Raw genomic sequence first — 21,175 nt, forward strand, 5'->3', positions numbered from 1 at the left:
ATTTTTCCAAATGCTTGATTAATATTTTTTAAATACATGTTCAACTTTTTTGACACACAATGTATTTTTTGTAACAATTATCACATACTTGAGAAACATTTTCTTTATAAACTTAACATTTTCTAATGCTTGCTTAGTAAAGTGTTTTTTGTAATATATTTATTTAGAATATTTGGACGAACAAATGAAAGTAAAAAAAGAAAAAGAAAAAGAAAAAGGAAAGCCATGAAATAAAATGAGGCCATGAACTCCCACGCGCTTGGGCCGGCCCATTTAGGGAGGTGCCTGACGCGATAGCACGCTAGGTCTCGTTGTAAGTAAAGATTTTCCCTCTAGTTAGGGTTTGTATCCTCTCGGGGCGATCTCCATCGCCGCCGTCTGAGACCTGGTTTTCCCGATCTACGCCACGAATCCCAGGCTCTCATCCGGCGAGCGGGTGCGTCCCTGTGGCGCGCCGATCAGGTGGGACTGTGGGAGGCGGAGAAATTTGGGGGTTTGCAGAGGAGGCCTGGTTCGTTTTCAATCGGGTTAGGGTTTGGCGAATATGACTTCAGACGGAGCTTCAGGGTCGGCTTCAGTGCGACCAACGGCGACGGATGAGGTGGCAGCATTGATGGAAGAGATTGGTCTTCGGGAAGAGGACCTGGATGATGTTGTTTTTTATGAGAAGGAGGCCCCGCCGGAGGCAGCTCGCTGGATAGCGCTCGCAAAGGTTCACTCGGCCAAGACCTATAGCCAGTTTTGGTTCTTCAGAAATATGCGAGCTGCATGGGATCTGGCTCAGGAGGTTCAGTTCAAGCCGCTGGAGGATAATTTGTATACAGTCCAGTTCTCCTGCTTAGGAGATTGGGAACGAGTTACAATGGAGGGGCCGTGGCACTTTATGGGAGATGCAGTGATCTTAAAACCATATGATGGACTTGCAAAGCCATCCACGGTTCAGTTGGATACAATTGAGATATGGGTGCAAATACATGATGTTCCACCCCTATATGCCCACCTTGTGCCACAGTTAGCAGCAAAAATTGGGGATGTTCTGTATGCCGAACCCCAATCACAGGATTTTGCTGGAAATTTCCACCGTGTGTGGGTACGGATTAATGTCAATGTGCCGCTGAAGAATGCAGTATCAATGATACGGGATGGGAGACGTCAGATCTACAGAGTCAAATATGAAAAACTACCTGACTGGTGTGCGGTATGTGGTATGTTGGGCCACCTGTTTAAGGAGCACGGCAGTGGCATTCACCCCCTTCAGCTCTGGTTTACAAGGACCTTAGGGCGTCTTGGGTAATGCGTACTGGATAGGGCCCTGGTGGAGGTCGGGGTCGCCGTGGAGGACGTCGGGGAGGACGTGGTGGACGAGGAAACAGTGCCCGACCTGGTCATGATGGCGGCAGCTCTGGGAAGGACGAAGCTGTCCATGAAGCTGATATGGATATGGCTGAAGCTGAAAACAACAGAAAGCAGGCGCCGGCTGAGGTGAAGTCAATGGTTACTGCAGCAACCACATCGGGAGGGAATGAAACATTACAACTTCCTGCACCTCCGCTTGTTCCCCAAAGCCCCCGCAGCAAGCACGATACAAAGAGACCTAAGATAAGATCATCAATAGAGGACGATGAAGAGAACAGCATTGGCGGTCTTGGCAGGACTGTCTCTTCTTTGGCGGGCTCCTTCGAGGAGCACCGCCGGGCCCAATGAACATATTTTGTTGGAACTGTCGTGGTTCGGGTAAAGCTGCGACGGTTCGAGAGCTCCGCGTTTTCGCGAGACAATTTACCCCTACCCTCTTATGCATTGTTGAAACTCAGATGGATAGCACTAGGGTAGAAGCGTTGGCTGGAACGCTTGGTTATGATAGTTCTTACGCTGTTAGTAGTGAAGGTAGAAGTGGTGGCATTGGCTTGTTTTGGAACAATTCAATAAATGTTGAAATTCTTGGTTATTCCGTCTATCATCTCGATGTCTCTGTTGAGGAACAGGGGGTGGCCAAGTGGAGAATGACATGTGTGTATGGGGAGGCGCAAACTCATTTGAGGCACCAAACATGGACGACTTTAAAGAATATTAACACTTTGAGTGACCTCCCTTGGTTATGCATTGGTGATTTTAACGAAGTTTTACGTCCAGAAGAACACCAAGGTATTGGACAGAGGAGTAATGCTCAGATACAAGCCTTCCGTGAAGTACTGGATGTTTGCATGTTGCTGGATCTGAGCTATAGAGGTAACCAATGGACTTTTGAGAAGAAAGTAGTAGGAGGCAGCTACACCAAGTGCAGGCTTGATAGAGCTTTGGCCAATACCTCTTGGCTAGCTAGATACCCGTTGGCTTCTGTCACACACCTGACGGGCGTCACGTCGGATCACTCTCCGCTGTTGCTTCGAGTAGAGGAGGATGTTGCGGATCGGACTCAGCACTCTTTCAAGTATGAATTGATGTGGGAAACGCATGATGAGTTTAAGGATTGTATACACGCGGGCTGGGGGACCGGACCCCCGTGCACGTCAGTCGATGAACTGCGGCACAAACTACAGGGTCTCGCGCAGGGCTTGAGAAGGTGGAGTTGGGATACCTTTGGGAGTGTCAAGAAGGAGATAAAAAACTAAAGGACATGCTGGTCGATCTAAAAAATGATCCAACGAGACTAGGCCCGTCCCACACAGAGTTGAAGATTAACGAGCGGCTAATAGAGCTATACCATCGCAAGGAGATTATGTGGCGACAACGAGCTCGTATTGAGTGGCTTGCGGTGGGAGACAAGAACACAATTTTTTTTCACCTACGAGCCAGTATGCGGCGGAAAAAAACATGATCAAGGCACTTCAGAATTCCTTGGGAGTTGAGATCTCTGATCCGGAGGAGCTGAAGGCGCTAGCAAAGAGCTTCTACGAGAGCTTGTACCTCTCAGAGGGGGTGCGGGACATGGAGGAAGTACTTTCGCACGTGCCCAGGAAGGTGACATCCGCAATGAATTCAAAGCTCTGTGCCCCATACACTAAAGAGGAGGTCAAGACAGCATTATTCCAAATGTTTCCTACCAAAGCCCTGGGACCAAACGGTTTTCCTGCTCACTTTTATCAGAGACACTGGGATGTCTGCGGCAACGAAGTAACAGAGATAGTGCTCAAAATTGTAAAGGGCGAGGAGAGCCCGGAATCTATCAATGACACAGTACTAGTCCTGATCCCAAAGGTAACCAATCCTACAGTTCTTGCTCAATTCCGTCCTATTAGTTTGTGCAATGTTTTGTACAAGATAGCCTCGAAGGTCATTGCAAATAGGTTAAAAGAGATTCTGCCTGATATAATCTCTGAGGAACAGTCTGCTTTTGTCCCCGGAAGGCTGATTACGGATAACATTATATGTGCTTATGAGTGCTTACATTTTATGAAGCGGTCTAGGTCAAAAACAAACAGCTTTTGCGCTTTGAAACTGGACATGATGAAGGCCTATGACAGAGTGGAGTGGGACTATCTGAGAGGAATCATGACCAAGCTCGGATTTGATCATCATTGGATAAATGTTATTATGGGTATGGTCTCTTCAGTCTCTTTCTCGGTGTGTTTCAATGGTGAAAAGCTTGAATCGTTTAAACCAACAAGAGGTATCCGGCAAGGAGACCCTATTTCCCCCTACCTATTCTTGATTGCAGCAGAGGGCCTTTCGTGCCTCCTTAAATCAAGTTCTGAATCATCAGTATCAGGTATCAAGGTGGCTCCTACGGCTCCAACCGTAAATCACCTTCTGTTTGCAGATGATAGCCTGCTGCTTTTCAAGGCGAGTTTGGAGGGATCAAATGTGGTGTCAAACCTACTTGATACATATTGTCGTGCTTCGGGCCAAAGGATCAATAATGAGAAATCATCAATTTTTTTCAGCAAAGGGTGCCCAACACAGTTGAAGGAAAATATAAAACACACCCTGCATGTCCAAAATGAATCTCTGAGTTAGCGTTATCTGGGCATGCCGACTGGCGTGGGTCATTCGAAGAATGGTACTTTCAAATACCTCAGAGACCGGGTTTGGGAAAAGATTAAGGGATGGATGGCAAAGCTGCTTTCATCTGCTGGGAAAGAGGTTCTAATCAAGTCAGTAGCACAAGCGATTCCAGTCTTTTCCATGGCATGCTTCCGACTGCCGCGAGGTCTTTGTGACAATATTAACTCCATCATCCGACAGTTCTGGTGGGGTTCGAAACAAGGGAAGAGAAAGCCTTGCTGGGTTGCATGGGACACTATAACCATGCCAAAACATCTGGGAGTTCTGGGGTTTCGTGACATGGAGATCTTCAACCTTGCACTGCTGGCGAGACAAGCCTGGCGGACGTTCACTGATGACACTTCTCTAAGCGCCAGAATTCTTAAGGCGGTATACTTCCCAGACTGCTCCTTGCTTCAAGCGGAACTTGGCTCACACCCCTCCCAAATTTGGCGGGCAGTTCTGGATGGGCGAGATGTTTTGGCACACGGTCTTGTTCACAGAATAGGGGATGGAGAAACGACCAACATTTGGCGTGATAACTGGATTCCTCGGGACAACTTTAAGTGTCCTGCCCCATCGCTAGAACCAGACGCTCCAGTTAGAGTTGCAGAGCTTATTGATAATACAACGGCAAGCTGGAATGAGGCTTTGGTCCGGTCTGTTTTCACTTAGGGAGATGCAGACGCAATTTTGCGAATCCCGCTATGCACACGCCAGGTCGATGATTTCTGGGCTTGGCATGAGGAGCCCCGCGGAGGATTCAGTGTACGCTCGGCGTACAGGATGATACTGAGACTAAAACACACCCATGATGTCCTGGTCGATGTGGAAGGGAGCACCTCGTATGATCCCGACGAAAACAGCAAATGGTCTCTGATATGGCACTTGCAGGTTCCCTCAAAGCTGAAAGTGTTTGTATGGCGTCTCGCCCAACAGTCGATGCCTACAGGCACTCTGTTGAAGCACCGACATATGGCTACGGAAGACACTTGCCCAATCTGCGGTGCAGTCGATACAAGGAAACATGCGCTTATCTATTGTCCGATGGCGGCAAGTGTATGGGCTCTGGCGCCTGAGGAGTTAGTATCACATATGATTAATCAGGGGGAAGATAATCCGAAGGAGTGGCTGTTTGCTATGAATGGAATCCTCCCAAGGGAGCTGTTTGATCACCTGGTCGTTACTTTATGGGCAATCTGGGGAGCCCGACGGAAGGCCATTCACGAGAATATTTTCAAAGCACCAAACTCAGTCAATACTATCATTACCAAATATCTGGCCGAGCTGCAAGTTGTCAATAACAAACCACCAAGGAACCAGGTGCCGGCGGTGGTACGCTCCTCGTCATGGGTGTCACCTAGTACGGGCAATGCGAAACTAAATGTGGATGCTGCGGTGTCCAGCGCTGGATTTGGGACTGTGGGTGCAATATGCAGAGATGACAGTGGCCTATTCTTGGGGGCTTCGACTCTCTGTTTCAATCACATCATTGACCCGACTACTTTGGAAGCTTTGGCTATCAGAGAAGCCCTAGCTTTGGCGGATGATCTGTATGAGAGGAGGATTGAAGTTGCATCAGACTGCAAAGTGGTGGTGCAAGATTTACAGCGGGATAACTCGGCTATCTACGGTGCAATTGTACATGAAATTATAGACCACTCTGCGCTTTTTGATTTTTGCAGTTTTAGTCATGAATTTAGGAGCTCCAATCAAGAAGCTCACAACTTAGCGAAGCATGCTTTTTCTCTCGGTGGTGGCCGCCATGTGTGGTTAGGGCACCCCAGGAATTTACCATCCGTCCCTGTAAATATTGTGACGAACTAATAAAGCTTCGTGTGGTTGTCTAAAAAAAAGGTCTCGTTGTAAGTGAGACATAGCACTGCCCCTCATGACTACTAAATCGTATTTTAGGTGTGATCCTCATATGGACGATTTATTATATGAAAAATTCATAAAAAACTGACATCAATATTTTAGTATTTTCTACCAAACACCCAAAATTATCATGTGGAAATAAATAGAATTGCCATGCTGTTATAAGGGATTTTTATAACAATCACCAAGACTCGTGTACTGGTTTATTACGATGTTCATGACGACTGATGCAAGCCTTTTGATGTAAAAGGGTTTCCCCAACTTTATATTGTAAAGCAACCAACGAGCACCACGTCAAGTCCGACAAGTAGCAAGCAAGAAGGTTCGAGTAGCCAAATAACGAGAAAATAAAATAACTTTTGCTGGGGGCACAACACAAGCACCCCTACATAAAATAGATAAGCTATTCCGGCTCGCGCGGTGGCTGAGGGGTCGGGGGAGCAAGACTCGAGGCGATGGACCTGAGCTCGGTGATGATCCGGTCGATGTTGTCTCGAGCAGGTCGCTTGCTAAGCAGCCTTCAAAGCTGTAAGAAATCACACATTTTGTATACAGCGTCAGTCACACGCACGGGGATCACATGTTCAATCACCAATTTATTGCAATGTTCCAAAGTGTTCAGGCAAGAGCACCCACAAACCACCCAGAACTGGCCGCACTAGGGTTGAAAACTAAGGACCTTTCGAAACATGTCCGGAAGGTTGGCATGGCACCAACTGCCACCTACAGCCTCCCTAAGATAACTCCACATGAAATGTGCGGAGGGACACATGAAGAAAATCTGGTTGGGGTCCTCTGGCACGTCACAAAGGGGGCATGTCCCCTCCCCAGGTCTGTTCCGCTTTAACACTTCTACTCTAGATGAAAGTCGATTGCGCATCAACTGCCAAAGGAAGATCCTAATCTTTGAAGGCAGTTTCATCTCCCAGAGGAGCATCAATTCCTCTGGCCCTGGGAAGCCCGCGACGGCCTTTATACAAGGGCCCTAGGAAGCCCGCGACGACCTTTATACAAGGATCCAGTCAGGGACGAATATACTAGACATGCTTTAACAGGCTTGAGCCTGCCCTCCAACAGAGGTAATTTCTTTTTTTACTACCAATGATCAAGCCCGGCGAAGCAAATCGGCTGCTTCCCAACCCATCTCAATAGCACAATTAGAGTTTGAGCATGTCATCCATTTACACCATAGATTCGCCACTGGATCTAGTAGAAAACATCCCATAAGGATCCAGACCTCATCAAATACATCAAGAGGCTTGTCATGGATGAGTAGATGAGCACTATTCTCGCCGCCTTGGACAGGCAACGCCCTTGCCAAGGCTCCACTCTATGCTCGACCTTGGAAACTGCTGGGCAAAGGTCTTTCTCCAAGATGCGGGAGTCACTAATCAGCATGCCGAGATAGCTCGTGGGAAATGAACCCAACCGGCAGTTGAGCCTGTTCGCAATCCGATACTTCTTTCCGTTCGAGTATCGCATGACCATGACCTCACTTTTAGAGAAACTGATCGTCAGGCCCAACATCTCTTAGAAGCAAAGGAGGAGGAATTTGAGGTGCTGGATGTCCTCGTCCGAATCTTCCACCATCATGCAAGCCTTTTGAAATAGTTGGTATTGCACGAACTGAGCATACCTCAGATGATTAGGTTCTTTATGGTTGAACCAGTCCAGAGTTCAAGTCCTAGATTTGGCACCGGTGATCAGCGTTTTACTGGATTTATTTCAAACTTTTCGACGACGCTCGTTCAGTGGGAGGGGATGTGTTCGTCGACTACGGAGATGTATGTGATGGCTTCGTCAAACTTAAGATGATGTGCCGACGCAGTCAGGTGCTGAGGCTAGTCATAGTGGGAGTAACTTAGATAGTAACATAGCGCACTTCGAGAAATTTTTGCTTATGTGGCATGTAGTTAATGAGAAGTGGTAACATAATATGTTACTGTAACATAGCGCTTTCCAAGACAAAATGAGTCTACAAGTCATTAAATGAAGCCACATATGGCACTACTAATATGTTACTTTGCACTATAAAAATAATAACTTAGACTAGTGTCATGCATGCATATGACACTAGTCTAAATTACTCCCACTATGTCCAGCCTGATAGAGGTAGAGATTGCGTGCGTGCGTGCGTTGAGTGTATACAATGTCCGTGGATGGCATAGGTTGATATGACACGATACGGTACGATATACCGTTCAACTGTACTGTAATCCTCGCGTCGCGCGTGGGCTCGGCAACAAGTCGCCGGTAGTACGTCGGCGTCGCGGTCGAGCCGAACGAACGAACGAACGCCGAGGCGTAGCCGCTCCGCCCCGCAGCGGACGGTTGGTGGCGGTTGACCCTATGGCCCTACTGGCACCACCCCTCCCCCACATGGATGACATCACCCTCCCGTCACCGAACTCCCGGTGGGCCCCGCCGATCCACGTTCACCCGTATTTCCCAATCCTTTTTACCCTCTCTCTACGCATCTGACTTTCCTCCCAAGCCTTCCCCACCCTCCAAGCAGCACCCACCGACACGCGGGCCCGCACCACAAGTCAACGGCCTGACAGGAAAGGATTCTTTTCACCGCGATGTATATCCAGGTAAATCCGTTCGGTAATCCAAAAAGGAAAACCCAGATCCGCTTCCGTCCAAAGACCCCCATCCGGGCCGTCCACGTGGCGCGGGGGACGGATCGTGGCCGTCCGGGCCATGATAGGTGGATCATAAATGCCGCGGGGCCGAGGCAAGCGGGGGGACGACGGAAGAAGGGGCGGTTAAAAAGTGGTAGCGGTTAAAACGCCCGGCCAGTGGCTGCCCTCCCCCCTCTCTTTCTCTCCTCCGCCCGCGCCCGGGGAACCAGCGACCCCTCCCCCTTCACCTGGCCTCCGGATCCAGAGCGGAGTTCGTGTCCGGGCGCTAGGGAGACGACCGATCCAGTCCAGGCGCGACGATGGGGAAGGCGGCGGCGGTGGCCACGGCGGTGGTGGTGTGCGCGGCGGTCGGCACGGCCGTGGTGCTCGGCCGGCGCCGGCGCCGCAGGGACGCGGAGCTGCTCGGCGCGGCCGAGGCCGAGAGGAAGCGCAAGGTGGCGGCCGTCATCGAGGACGTCGAGCGCACGCTCGCCACGCCCACGGCCCTGCTGCGGGGCATCTCCGACGCGCTCGTCCTCGAGATGGAGCGCGGCCTGCGCGGGGACATCCACTCCCAGCTCAAGATGCTCATCAGCTACGTCGACCAGCTCCCCACCGGGTAAGGGAAGCCGTCCCCATTCCCGATCTGATCCGATCCCACCCGATCCTTAGCCTTTAGTCGTCGGGTTGACTTGTGGGCCTCGTGATCCGGAGGGCGCCGTCTGACGCCGGGAAAGTTGCCTGTCGATGAATTGCGCGTTCCTTGGCCGCGTACGCGACGGGAATTCTCCCCTCCTGCTCTTGATTAGGCATATGACTGGCCGTACGGTGAAATGTGCGGATCTTAGTGTGAATTTCTGTGCCAAGATCGCCCCTTGCGGCGATTCAGGTCGAATTCAGGAACACCGTCGCCTCTTAGGTGACCTCCATTGGTTCTCGGTGAATCATCATGGGCAAGGATGTGATCCTTTTATTATCTCATACGCATATGAACTGACCGATCTCGCTCTGGCGCTTCCCCTGTTTGCTGATCGTATGGTCGTCTGAATTTTGGTGATTTAGGATTTATTTATTTTCGATCAATCAGCATGCCACCACATGAGATTTCCATGAGTTGGTGTGGATGTTCATTTCTCAATAGGCCATCAGTGGGATGTAGTAACCGATTATGGCAGGGATGGTTCACTCAGGATTACTCCCATATGCCCAATTATGTGAAATCTGTACAGAAGTTCTTATGTGACTGGTTTGTTTCACCAATTTCTTTGTTCAATTATATATCCACCAGTAGAACTCATCCTCTCCAAGTATAATCTGTTATGTGCTTAGTTTCTCAAGACAAATTGTAACCTGTCTATCTATTACTACATGCAATTCTCTGAAAAACAGGACATTTTTCCTAGACTTGTATAGCTTTATTGTTTAATCATTTGGGTGCTATTTCTGCAGAGACGAACATGGCTTGTTTTATGCATTGGATCTTGGAGGTACCAACTTCCGTGTTCTGCGAGTCCAACTTGGAGGAAGGGAGAAACGTGTTGCCAAGCAACAGTATCAGGAAGTCTCTATTCCACCACACCTGATGGTCGGAACTTCCTTGGTGAGTACCTGGTATTCAGTTTTCAAGCTCCCTGGAGTCGCAAATTTGCATGCATGTTTGCTAATTTAACTTGAATTATTATTACAGGAACTATTTGATTTCATTGCTTCTGTATTGGCCAAATTTATTGAAACTGAAGGTGACGAGTTCCACCTCCCAGTGGGGAGGCAGAGAGAGCTGGGTTTCACCTTTTCCTTTCCGGTAAACCAATTATCAATATCATCAGGAACACTCATCAAGTGGACAAAGGGCTTTTCAATCAACGGCGCGGTAAAATTCAAAACACTACACAGCATTTGTTGAGCAGTTCCTAGCACATTAGTTAGCATAAGTTCCACTGGATATTCTTATAAATCCATTGATTCCCTTGGCAAGTTTCTGGTGGTAAACCTTGATTTCGTATGCCAATCAGAACTTAAGTGCTGAAGTTATAGTGGTTTTGTTCTTCGTTTTTGTCAATCAGAACTTATGTGTTGAAGTACAAATAGTATATGGTATCGAAGCCAATTGTTGGTCTTAAGTGGTATCGTAAGTTTCATATGCCAATCAGAATTTAAGTGTTGAAGTACAAATAGTATATGGTATCTGAGCCAATTGTCGATCTTTCCATAATAACCGCAATTGCCTTGATTTTGAAGTGTTCTTTGGTTACTCCTTAATCAGGTTGGTGAGGATGTTGTGGCTGAGTTGAGCAAGGCCATGGAGAGGCGGGGGCTGGATATGAAAGTTTCAGCACTGGTAATACACCATATCTATGGTTGACTCTTGTATATAAGACAATGCTAATTTCTGTGTATTCTGATGCTACTTCGGTTATTTGTTAATATTTTCTCTCTTAATGGAATGCGAACAAACATGGCCGTGTGTCCAAAAACTTGTATTCTCAGGCTGACTGTTGATGTTTTGTAGGTTAATGACACAGTCGGCACATTGGCTGGTGGGAGATATATGGATAATGATGTGGTTGCTGCCATAATATTGGGCACTGGTACAAATGCAGCATATGTTGAGCATGCTAATGCAATTCCTAAGTGGACTGGACTACTGCCGAAATCCGGAAATATGGTTAGTGTTTGAAATTCCTTATGCTTAAAGTAAAAAGCCCCATGAAACATTGGATGTTCACTGCTGTGTTGTATTAGTCTCTCTTATAATTTGTATTTTTAACCATAGAATTATTTGGTATTCTCTAGGTAATCAACACGGAATGGGGAAGCTTTAAATCGGACAAGCTTCCACTTTCAGAATACGACAAAGCATTGGACTTCGAAAGTTTGAACCCTGGAGAACAGGTGTTTATCTCGATGGTGCTTTCAATTTCATTCACGTTTTTGTGCTGAACTGTACTAATATATTTTGTATGATAGATATATGAAAAGTTGATTTCCGGCATGTATCTTGGAGAGATTGTGCGAAGAATCTTACTGAAATTGGCTCATGATGCTGCATTATTTGGGGATGTTGTTCCAGCTAAGCTGGAACTGCCATTCGTACTTAGGTAATACTTGATCCGTTGGTCACTGAGCTTTTCATTCTTGCTTCTTGACATGGAAAAAACTCTTATTTATTTTGTTAGCTAAACACATATCAAGAATTTTTTTATTTAAAAAAAAGGTAAGTGCCAATAATAGTCAAACTGCACAAGGAAGCAGTGTCACTTCTAAATATTGTTACATGTGTTGACTAGTCCATGTAAGGCCCACAGTTTACAAAATTTGGGAAGTTGCGTGCCTTTGAAGCTATACATGAACTTCATTCGAGTAATCCATGTGAAGTGACAAATATTCTAAACTTAATGCTGATTGATCATTGCCGGTGATAAAAATACTTTTCTTCTGGTCAATGCTCCGTTTTGTCACGGCTGTGTTCAATTCAAAGCTTTGAATCGTATTAGAATATTATAAGATGGATGGCCTGTGCAATTGTCTAGTTAGATAGAGTTTGTTTCGTCACACCTTAATATTATAAGACAATTCGAAACCAAAGCCAAACTTATGTTTGTTTTGTTGTTCGTTTTTGTCAAACCTATCATAAAGTCTGACTAGTGGCCTAATGAGTAATTTTCACCTTCTCCTTGTTAGAACTAATAAAAGTATTTACTTGGGGGTAAATAGATTATATAGGTCACTAATAGATGGATGCACTGAGTAGCATACCATTCTTGATACCCGATGAAGCTTTCCATTGCCATTAACACCACTAATCGGTGATAATTCCTGATGAATATTTACCCAATTACGATAAAGAGTACTATCTATTTGTAGAAACTTTTCTGCTGTTTTCTTATTCTAAATCTTATGTTGCAGGACCCCAGATATGTCTGCCATGCACCATGATGCATCACATGACCTTAAAATTCTGGGAAGTAAGCTAAAGGATATCGTTGGGGTACGACTGTTTCAACCTAAGTGGATACAAAAGTTGTTCAGTGACCATTGATTAACATGCTGATCTCATGTTTAGGTTGCGGATACTTCCCTGGAAGTAAGATACATTACTCGTCACATATGTGACATCGTTGCAGAGCGCGGCGCACGCTTGGCCGCTGCTGGCATATATGGCATCCTGAAGAAGCTAGGCCGGGACAAGGTGCCAACCGACGGCAGCCCGATGCCAAGGACCGTGGTTGCCTTGGACGGTGGGCTCTATGAGCACTACAAGAAGTTCAGCAGCTGCTTAGAGGCAACTCTTTCAGATCTCCTCGGGGACGAGGCCTCTTCTTCGCTGGTTGCCAAGCTGGCCAATGACGGCTCTGGCATTGGAGCTGCTCTCCTCGCCGCTTCGCACTCCCAGTACGCTGATATCTACTAGTCTTCTTGGTAACGAGCCCGATGGATGGATTGAACCCAGAGTGTAGCAGCCTCTTCTCTTCCTTTTTTTTTTCTTTTCTTTTCCCTTCGAACCTTCCTAATCGCCTGGTGGTGGAATTTTACCTTCTTCGGCTATTCTGCGGACACTCTCCGGTGCGTCTGCAGCGGGATGTAGCTAGCATAGCGCCAAAGAGCTTGGAGGTTTATCTAATGGCATAAAAGTTTCAGTGGCAGGAACATATGGAGATGGAGGTTTGGACAATGCCATTCCTGTTCTGCCGATTCTTTTTCCCCTTGTCTGGTGGTGTTTTGTAATCCATAACATTTTGTTAATCCTTTTTTTTGTATTTTCTCCTCCCAATAAAGATGGGGATCGACATCATCCAATTTAACCATCTTTTTATGTTGCCTGGTTTCTCCAGTATATACATATATGTATGTCTGAATGCTCATCTTTGTCTTCAGAATAATACTAGTTTTGTCTAAATTTGATCCACTTCAAGCAACTGCTCATCTCAAGGCTGGCACACTGTGTACAACATTCCACCATTGTTATCTGCTCTGCTCTGAAACTGCACTGTCTTACTACTTAGTTACTACTGAACCTTACAACGTCACTACGGCATTTCGTCAGACGACATCGTCGAAGCTACCCTTGCCGTCAGCGGCGTCGGATAGCCGTTTCCGGCGGCTGCCCCCTCGCACTGCTGGCAGCAGCGGGGCGCCGTCGTACTCGGAGACGGCCGTCTTCTCGTCGAGGTTTTTCCGGTGCGCCTGCTCGCATCGCAGCAGTATCTGCAGCACGTCCTTCATGGTCGGCCGCGTCGACGGCTGAGCGCCGGTGCAGATGATGCCGAGCTTGAACACGACATCGAAGTCGTCACTTTGCCTGGCGTCGCCGATGCACTCGTCCGCCGCGTCAGCGATGCTCTTCCCGGACTGCAGGTGCCGCCACGCCCACTCCGCCAGCGAGCAGTGCTCGCCGCCGTTGCCGGCCTCCCTGCCGGTGGCCAGCTCCAGCAGCACCACCCCGAAGCTGTACACGTCCACCTTCTCGTTCGCTTTCCTCGTGTACCCGCACTCTGCAATCAGACCACGGCGAACAATATGAGCCACCGAGCTGCAAGAAATTTCGGCGTCGAGGATTACTATCAAGGTGAGGTGATCGGTGCGTACCTGGAGCCATGTAGCCGAAGGTTCCGGCGACGGCGGACACGGTGTCGTGCGGCGTCGTGCCGGCGGCCTCGGCGAGTATCCTGGCGAGCCCGAAGTCGGCGACCTTGGCGTTGAGCTCCGCGTCGAGCAGGATGTTGCTGCACTTGACGTCCCGGTGCACCACCGGCGGGGAGCACTCGTGGTGCATGTAGCTCAGCCCCCGCGCCGCGCCCACGGCCACCCTCACCCTCGCCGGCCAGTTCAGCGGCGCTCGCCTGGCCGAGGGGGCCCTCGCCGGCATCGAGCTCCCAGCCGGCGCCGGCCACCTGTGGCCGTGGAGCCACTTGTCCAGGCTGCCGTTGCCCATGTACTCGTAGACGAGGAGCTTGGTCTCCGCGCGGGAGAGGCAGCACAGGAGCTTGACGATGTTGGTGTGCCGGACGTGGCCGAGCACCTCCACCTCCGACTCGAACTCCCGCTGCAGCTTCCTCTCCACCTTCCCGCCGGTCCAGATGCGCTTCACGGCCACCACCGTGCCGCCGCTCGCGCCGCTCCGGCTGGGGCACTCCACGCGGTACACCCGTCCCGACCCGCCCTTGCCGATGAGGTTCTCGTCGACGAGCCCGCGCAGCACGGGGCCCTCGCCGAAGTCCAGCGGCTGGAAAGGGGTGAGCTTCCAGGCCTCTTCGGGCGGCGCGAGCCCCTTCCGCCTCTTCATGTCGCGGACGATGAAGAAGGCGAGCGCCGCGATGACGACGAGTAGCGCGGCGGCAGCGGCGACAAGGCCGATGCGGAGGCCTGGTGACACCTTGTCGGATGACCGGGCTGCGCACGAGCCCACGCCGGCGAGGTTCCCCGACGACGCCGCGCCCGTGCAGAGCGCGCGGTTGCCCAGGAAGCTTCGGTCGTAGGCGGGGACGGCGAGCGCCTCCGGGACCTCGCCGGCGAGGTCATTGGATGACAGGTTTAGCTGGTTCAGCCTCAGCGATCCCAGCGCTGGCGGGATGCTGCCGGAGAGTTGGTTGGATGAGAGGTCGAGCAGGGTGAGCACCGGCATGGAGCCCAACCCCGCCGGTATCTCGCCGGTGAGCTGGTTGTTGCTGAAGTTCATCTGCGTCAGGCCACCGAGCGACGCGATGCTCGCCGGGATCGCGCCCGACAGCTGGTTGGACGACAGGATGAACTCCTGCAGCAGCGGCATGCCGGCGGTGAGCCCCGCGGGTATCTCGCCGGAGAAGGAGTTGTTCCCGGCGTTGAACTTCTGCAGCTTAGCCGCCGACGACGGAAGGCTGCCTCTGAACTTGTTATTCATGATGTAGAGCCTCGTCATGTTCCAAAACAGCGTCTCTGGCAGGGTGCCGGTGAGCCCTCCATTGTTCTGCAAAAGCAGAGTCATCAGCTTCGTCTCCGTCCAGAGCGCGGCCGGCACCTCGCCGGAAAGCTTGTTGTCTTGGAGCTGCAGGCTTATGAGCGCGGGGCACTTGGCGAGGCTGGCCGGGATCGAGCCGTTCAGGCGGTTGCCGGAGGCGGTGATGATCCACAGCCCGCGGTTCTTGCAGACCCCCGCAGGTATCGGCCCGGAGAGGTCGTTGTCGTCGACCTGGATGTCTCTCAGCGACGGCGAGTGCATCCCGAGCTCCGCCGGAAGCGCCCCCGTGAGTTTGTTCTCAAACAGCCACAGGAACACCAGCGACGGTAGCTGGGCGAGGCTCGCCGGTATCTCGCCGGAGAAGCCGTTGCCGCTCAAGCATAATTTGCTAAGCTTCGTCAATGTTCCGAGGCTTTCCGGGATCGCGCCGGTCAGCTTGTTGTAGGACAGGTCGATCTCTATTAGACCCGCCGCTCCGATGGCGCCATCGATGACGACGCCACCGGTGAGGTTGTTATAGTGTAAGTACAACATCTGCAGCTTGGTGAGGTTCCAGATCGACGGTGGAATGTTCCCGGTGAACGCGTTGGTCGACAGGTCAAGCCACACCAACTCCGACAGCTCCGGGAGGTAGCTCGGGAACTCGCCGGTGAGGTTGCATCCGGCTAGCCAGACAGTGGCCAGCTTCGCCAAGTTCTTGAACGACTCCGGCAGCTTGCCGGGGCCGAAATGGTTGTGCTCGAGCTTGAGCGTCTGGAGGCCAGTCAGCTCCCCGAGCTCCGGCGGGATGGTGCCGGTGAGCTGGTTGCTGTCGAGAGCGAGGACCGTCAGGTTCTTGAGCTTGGACAGCGCGGGCGGCACCTCGCCGGTGAAGCCGTTGCCGTTCAGGGCCAGGTAGGTGAGGTTCCCCCCGAGGCGGCCGATGTCTGCGGGGAGGTTGCCCGCGAGTTTGTTCATCGAGAGGTCGAGGTGCGTGAGGCCCGTGCAGTTGTAGAGGGACTCCGGGAAGCCGCCGCTGACGCTGGTGTTGCTGAGGTCGAGCGTGGCGAGGCCGGTGAGCCGGCCGATGGCGTCGGGGACGGGGCCGGAGACGGTGACGTTCGACAGGGCGAGGGAGGTCACCCGGCCGGCGCCGTCGCAGGAGACGTGGGCCCAGCCGGTGCAGGGCGAGCCCGTGGCCGCCGACCACGACGCGAGCTCCGGCGGGTCGCCCCACGCGCGCTTGACCTCGAGCAGGAGCTGCCGCTCGTCGGCCTGCTGCGCCGCGGCGTGGCGCAGGTGCAGGACGAGGCAGAGCGCGAGGAGTGGGAGATAGGCGCGGTGTGGCGACGCCATGGTCGCCGGTCGGTTTCCGGCCGCCGGAGCACGGAAGCGTGCGACCGTGCGTTCAGTTTGGTTGGCGGGAGCGGCCTGCCATCGCTGACCCCGGTGTGGAAACGTGTGGCGCGTTATGTAGTGGGAACTGGCCACGGCCGGTGTTTTTCCCCTTTCCTTTTTGTCCTTTTTAATTCCTTTTTCATTCTGTTGGATAGTGTACTCGTTGGGGTTGTCGGGTGGTGCTTGCTTGGAAGCTTCAATCTTGGTTTCTACTTGGTTGTTTAATTCGTGTTTGCTACATGTGTTGTTAGTGTGGGGTTTAGGCAGGGCCAAATTAATTGGACCGAAGGGGACATGTTCTAGATGGTTAGTATACCACGCGCCGCGATGACCGTGCCGCCGGCCACCTCTGCCGATGCCTCTCTTTCCCCACCCCACCCTTCTCGGCGCCCCTCTCGTCTTACCGCCCTGCGCCGCTGGCCGAGATTTTAGAATGGGCCCGCCGATATCCAACTTCCTTGAGCCTATGCACATATGCACCTCCGACCTCCCCTTCCTCGACTCCTCCATACCCTGTGCCGCAACTCTTCACCAGCCGAGCTCTCCCCCTGTCGTCGGTCGCCGCTCCCTCCTCAATGAAGCCGAGTGTCGCCTCCTGAGAGTACAACCGCGCCACTGCTACCGCATCATGTTTTTTTTTCTTTCACAAATTGATCTTGTAGATGAGTTTTGTGTTATATGTTGCATTTCTAGGGTTCACATGTGAATCTTGACATGGATGAGTTATGTGTATGTGCATATGTGAATGTTTGAATTGTGTTTATGTGAAATCGACTATTCATATGTGCATGCATATGTCATTTTTTGTGAAGTGTGGGTATGTGAAGTCAATGTCAACTACAATGTATGTGCACGTCAATGTCAATTGAAATGTCACCAAAATGTGACATGTTTTTTTATATGCAACTTGTATCGAGTTGTTTGCACATGATGGAAGAGATCATTCCTGTGCCATCATGATATCCTAGAAAAATGATGTTGATGCAATTTCATTGTCAATCCCACTCGAGGATATTGCTATTTTGCAAGCAGTGGTGCTAAAGGAAGTGCATAAACATTAGGCAATTACGCCCATAATGAGAACATCCAATTGTGCCTCTTGTGGCAAATTACTGTATGAGATCCTACTGTAGGCGATGAATAGTGGGGGAAGGCATATTGAAAATGGATTGCCGAGCACTACCACCTCAACAGAATATTTGAGTTTGATAGAACTGCTAACCCTCTTGAGCATCGATCGGCTACAATTATGAAGGAGATAATAAGTGGCAAGTGTGTTATGATCAAACTCAGTATTGTCATCGAAGCGTCAATACCACATTAAGAGCATGCAAGTTAACTAGTCCCTTGATCAGATTGCAATTTTTGTTGTCATTTCTATGTGTACTAACAGTTTCCTTTGGTGTAGTTTGGAGAAGCCCATGCACCGTAAAAGGAAAAAAAGAGGACATCCGGCCTACTTCACTCTTGGCTCAAGTTGAAGATTTTTCCAATATGGCAATGACTAAACCCCGTCAAACAAGAGATCAAGGTCCGACAAGTCTTGGACGCCATCCGAGAAGGGTATGATAGCTAGAGTCCAACTCCGCAATCCGGCACCACCTAGTAAGAAGAAACCACTAGGGTGGAAGGCCGAAAATGAGAAACGGGAGATGGAAGTAGAGAATGCACCATACAAGAAGAAACATTCAGGCTTGTTGGTGGGGATGGACTATGTCTAATTATTTTGGATGATGTATGTTTGAGGACGTCGTAAGAATTATTCGCATGACGCTTCTTCATGCTTGGAAATTTTTATTTTGAATTGAGACATTTAAAATTGTGGATCAGAATATGATTTAGTCAATGCATTAGAAATAATGTAGTTAAATCAGAGTGGTGTGGAACTAATGTAAACATAAAGTATATGTGACAGTGGAGAGAAAAAGGAGTTTTGAAAATATTAAGGGCTATCTAGAAGATGTTGGTTTGACCCCGATATGTTTTCTACTACTCGCCATCGACATCTTAGATTTGCTACTGATCTTGGAAAGAGACAATCGGCTGCTAGTTCTCGTTTCTACGGTAAAACTATTCGGAAGCACAACGAGGCTGCTCACTTGCTACAAAGGAGGAGGAATGTTGTTTTGGAGTGTAAGAAATTCACATCACATCGAATGAGTAGTTGTCGAATTATCGTGCATTCATCATTCACATCACACCCGAGCATTTTGGATACCAAAAAATTTCATTTGTTTCTTTGAATTTTTCTACTTTTTTTGAATTATCTGTTCATCAGGAGGAGATGAGCCTCAGCTCAAATAGCAATTACCGAAGTGAACATAGACTGTATGTAAAAGTAGAGAGAAAGAAAATTGCGGCAATTTTTGGGCTAAAAAATGCACCATCGAAGGGCTATCTAGAAACTCTATTTAGATATAGAGACGAACATTTGACCCTGATAGGTTTTCTAGTAGCTGTCAACATCTTAGATATGATCCTCATCCTGGGATGACAACCGGCTGCTAGCACTCATGTCCAGAGTCAAACTATTCGGAAGCACAATGAGACCAGTCGCTGGCGACGGAGGAGGTGGAACGCTGTTTTGGAGTGTCATTCACATCAAATTAGTGATGATGGGTAGTTGTCGACGACTATCGAGTGTGGTGCATTCATCGTGAATGGGAGACCTTTGCAAAGATGAATATTGGTCTCGGATGTCCATTAAGCAAAGCGGACATACATGACCAGCCACCACATGATCGTGTGTCTTGGGAATGATGTTGCACATTGTTGTAAAGGTGATTAGCCTCGACAATGGACATGGAGGTGCTAGTGACAGTAGTGGCCTCGACGTGAGCAACATTGAGCTTGATGGTGGCTTAATAGGTGGTCTATGTTGATTATTCTAGATGAAGTATGCTTGATAACTTTTTTTTTGTGGGGAACATGTTTGAGAACGGTGGATGAATTACTTGTGATATTTGCATGCCGTTTTTTTACTAGGATTTGTCATTTCCACGTCCGAAAAAAATCTAATTTGAATTCGAATCATGGTAAATTTGTGGTTTCAAATATGATTTAGTTCCATGCATTGGAAACACGGTGCGAAACTGAAGTAAACGTAGAGTATGTCTGAGAATTGAGAGAGAAAAGAATCCGTGGCAACTTTTGTGCTAAAAAATGCACCATCGAAGGGCTATCTAGAAACTCTATTTGGAGATAGAGATGGCCATTTGACCCCGTTCGGTTTTGTAGTAGCTGTCAACATCTTAGATATGATCCTCATCTTGGGATGACAACCGGCTGCTAGCTCTCATGTCTAGAGTCAAACTATTCGGAAGCACGAGGAGGCCGATCGCTGGCGACGGAGGAAGAGGAACGCTGTTTTGGAGTGTAGGAATTCACTTCGAATTAGTGATGAGCAATTCATCATTTCTGTTTCTCCGCACGTTAAAAATCAGTCGCTATTGTCATTTGAAAGCAAAAGCAACAATACCGTCACCGTCGATGCGAAGCTGTTTTCTATGGCCGGCTTGGAGATTTGCACTACCGGTATATTATAGATTTTGATGATTAGAACGCGACGGCGACATGCGAGGGAACGCTTTCCGTTGCTTCCGTTGGACACGAGTTGAGCTTGAGGTCACGGGGCAGTGAGCATGACACCTGCGACTGCGACGTGGGACCCGCAGGCCAGTTGCTCTGCGTCCGTGTGCGGTCCGTGTGCGTCTAGAAGTTTGGCAAATCGTGCGCTGCTCGATGCGGTCAAAGGGAAAAGCCGTGATGAGGATGTGTATGCGGGCTATTTTGATTGATTGATTGATTGATGACTAGGGTCGGCCAGTCGTCGTCGTGCGCTCGGAACGGGAAGGGGAAGGATATGAGAAGAAGAAGACGCTCGATCGATCCTCTGCCCGAATACCGCACGTGCGTCTCCGGGCAGTACTTGGTGCATGTACGCCGTGGGTCGCGACCACGTACGTGGGACCTTTGTTTGGTGGTAGCACACTGTATTGGCCTCTTGTATCTGTCTACTCCTCTGTTCTTTTTTAGTTTGCATATAGATTTGGCTAAGGTCAAACTTTGTAAAATTTAACTAGCTTTGTTGGAAAAGATATCAACATCCACACTATGAAATCAGTAATATTAGATGCATAATAAAATTATTTTTTATAACATATAATTTTAGTGTTGTAGATGTTAATATTTTTTTATATAAAATTAGTCAAACTTTACAAAGTTTGACTTTGACCAAATCTTATATGCGGACTAAAAAGAAACAGAGGGAGTTTCTATCTATCTAGAAGAAAAATCTTTCTGATACAATTTTTTTTAGTATATTCCCAAGACATTTCTTCGAGTGTCATTCTGAAGACATTTGGTTCACCGTGGTGAA

At 49.2% G+C, this 21,175-nt stretch overlaps 2 protein-coding genes across 2 annotated transcripts; one reads left to right on the forward strand and one right to left on the reverse strand.

The window, feature by feature from the left end:
• The first annotated feature begins 8,647 nt into the window (after nucleotides 1-8,647).
• LOC119287518 (hexokinase-5) lies at nucleotides 8,648-13,291 on the forward strand. The gene is made up of 9 exons (XM_037567073.1): nucleotides 8,648-9,105; nucleotides 9,936-10,086; nucleotides 10,174-10,356; nucleotides 10,750-10,824; nucleotides 10,996-11,151; nucleotides 11,280-11,378; nucleotides 11,454-11,584; nucleotides 12,393-12,474; nucleotides 12,550-13,291. The coding sequence occupies exons 1-9, from the start codon at nucleotides 8,807-8,809 to the stop codon at nucleotides 12,895-12,897; spliced, it is 1,524 nt and encodes a 507-aa protein (XP_037422970.1). The 5' UTR covers nucleotides 8,648-8,806; the 3' UTR covers nucleotides 12,898-13,291.
• Nucleotides 13,279-16,851, reverse strand: LOC119287508 (receptor-like protein kinase HSL1). Its single transcript, XM_037567060.1, has 2 exons — nucleotides 14,073-16,851; nucleotides 13,279-13,978 (listed from the first exon to the last, which is right to left on the reverse strand). The coding sequence occupies exons 1-2, from the start codon at nucleotides 16,753-16,755 to the stop codon at nucleotides 13,527-13,529; spliced, it is 3,135 nt and encodes a 1,044-aa protein (XP_037422957.1). The 5' UTR covers nucleotides 16,756-16,851; the 3' UTR covers nucleotides 13,279-13,526.
• Between the last annotated feature and the right edge of the window lie 4,324 nt (nucleotides 16,852-21,175).

Source organism: Triticum dicoccoides, chromosome 1A (assembly GCF_002162155.2).
Source record: "Triticum dicoccoides isolate Atlit2015 ecotype Zavitan chromosome 1A, WEW_v2.0, whole genome shotgun sequence".
Classification (NCBI taxonomy): Eukaryota; Viridiplantae; Streptophyta; class Magnoliopsida; order Poales; family Poaceae; genus Triticum; species Triticum dicoccoides.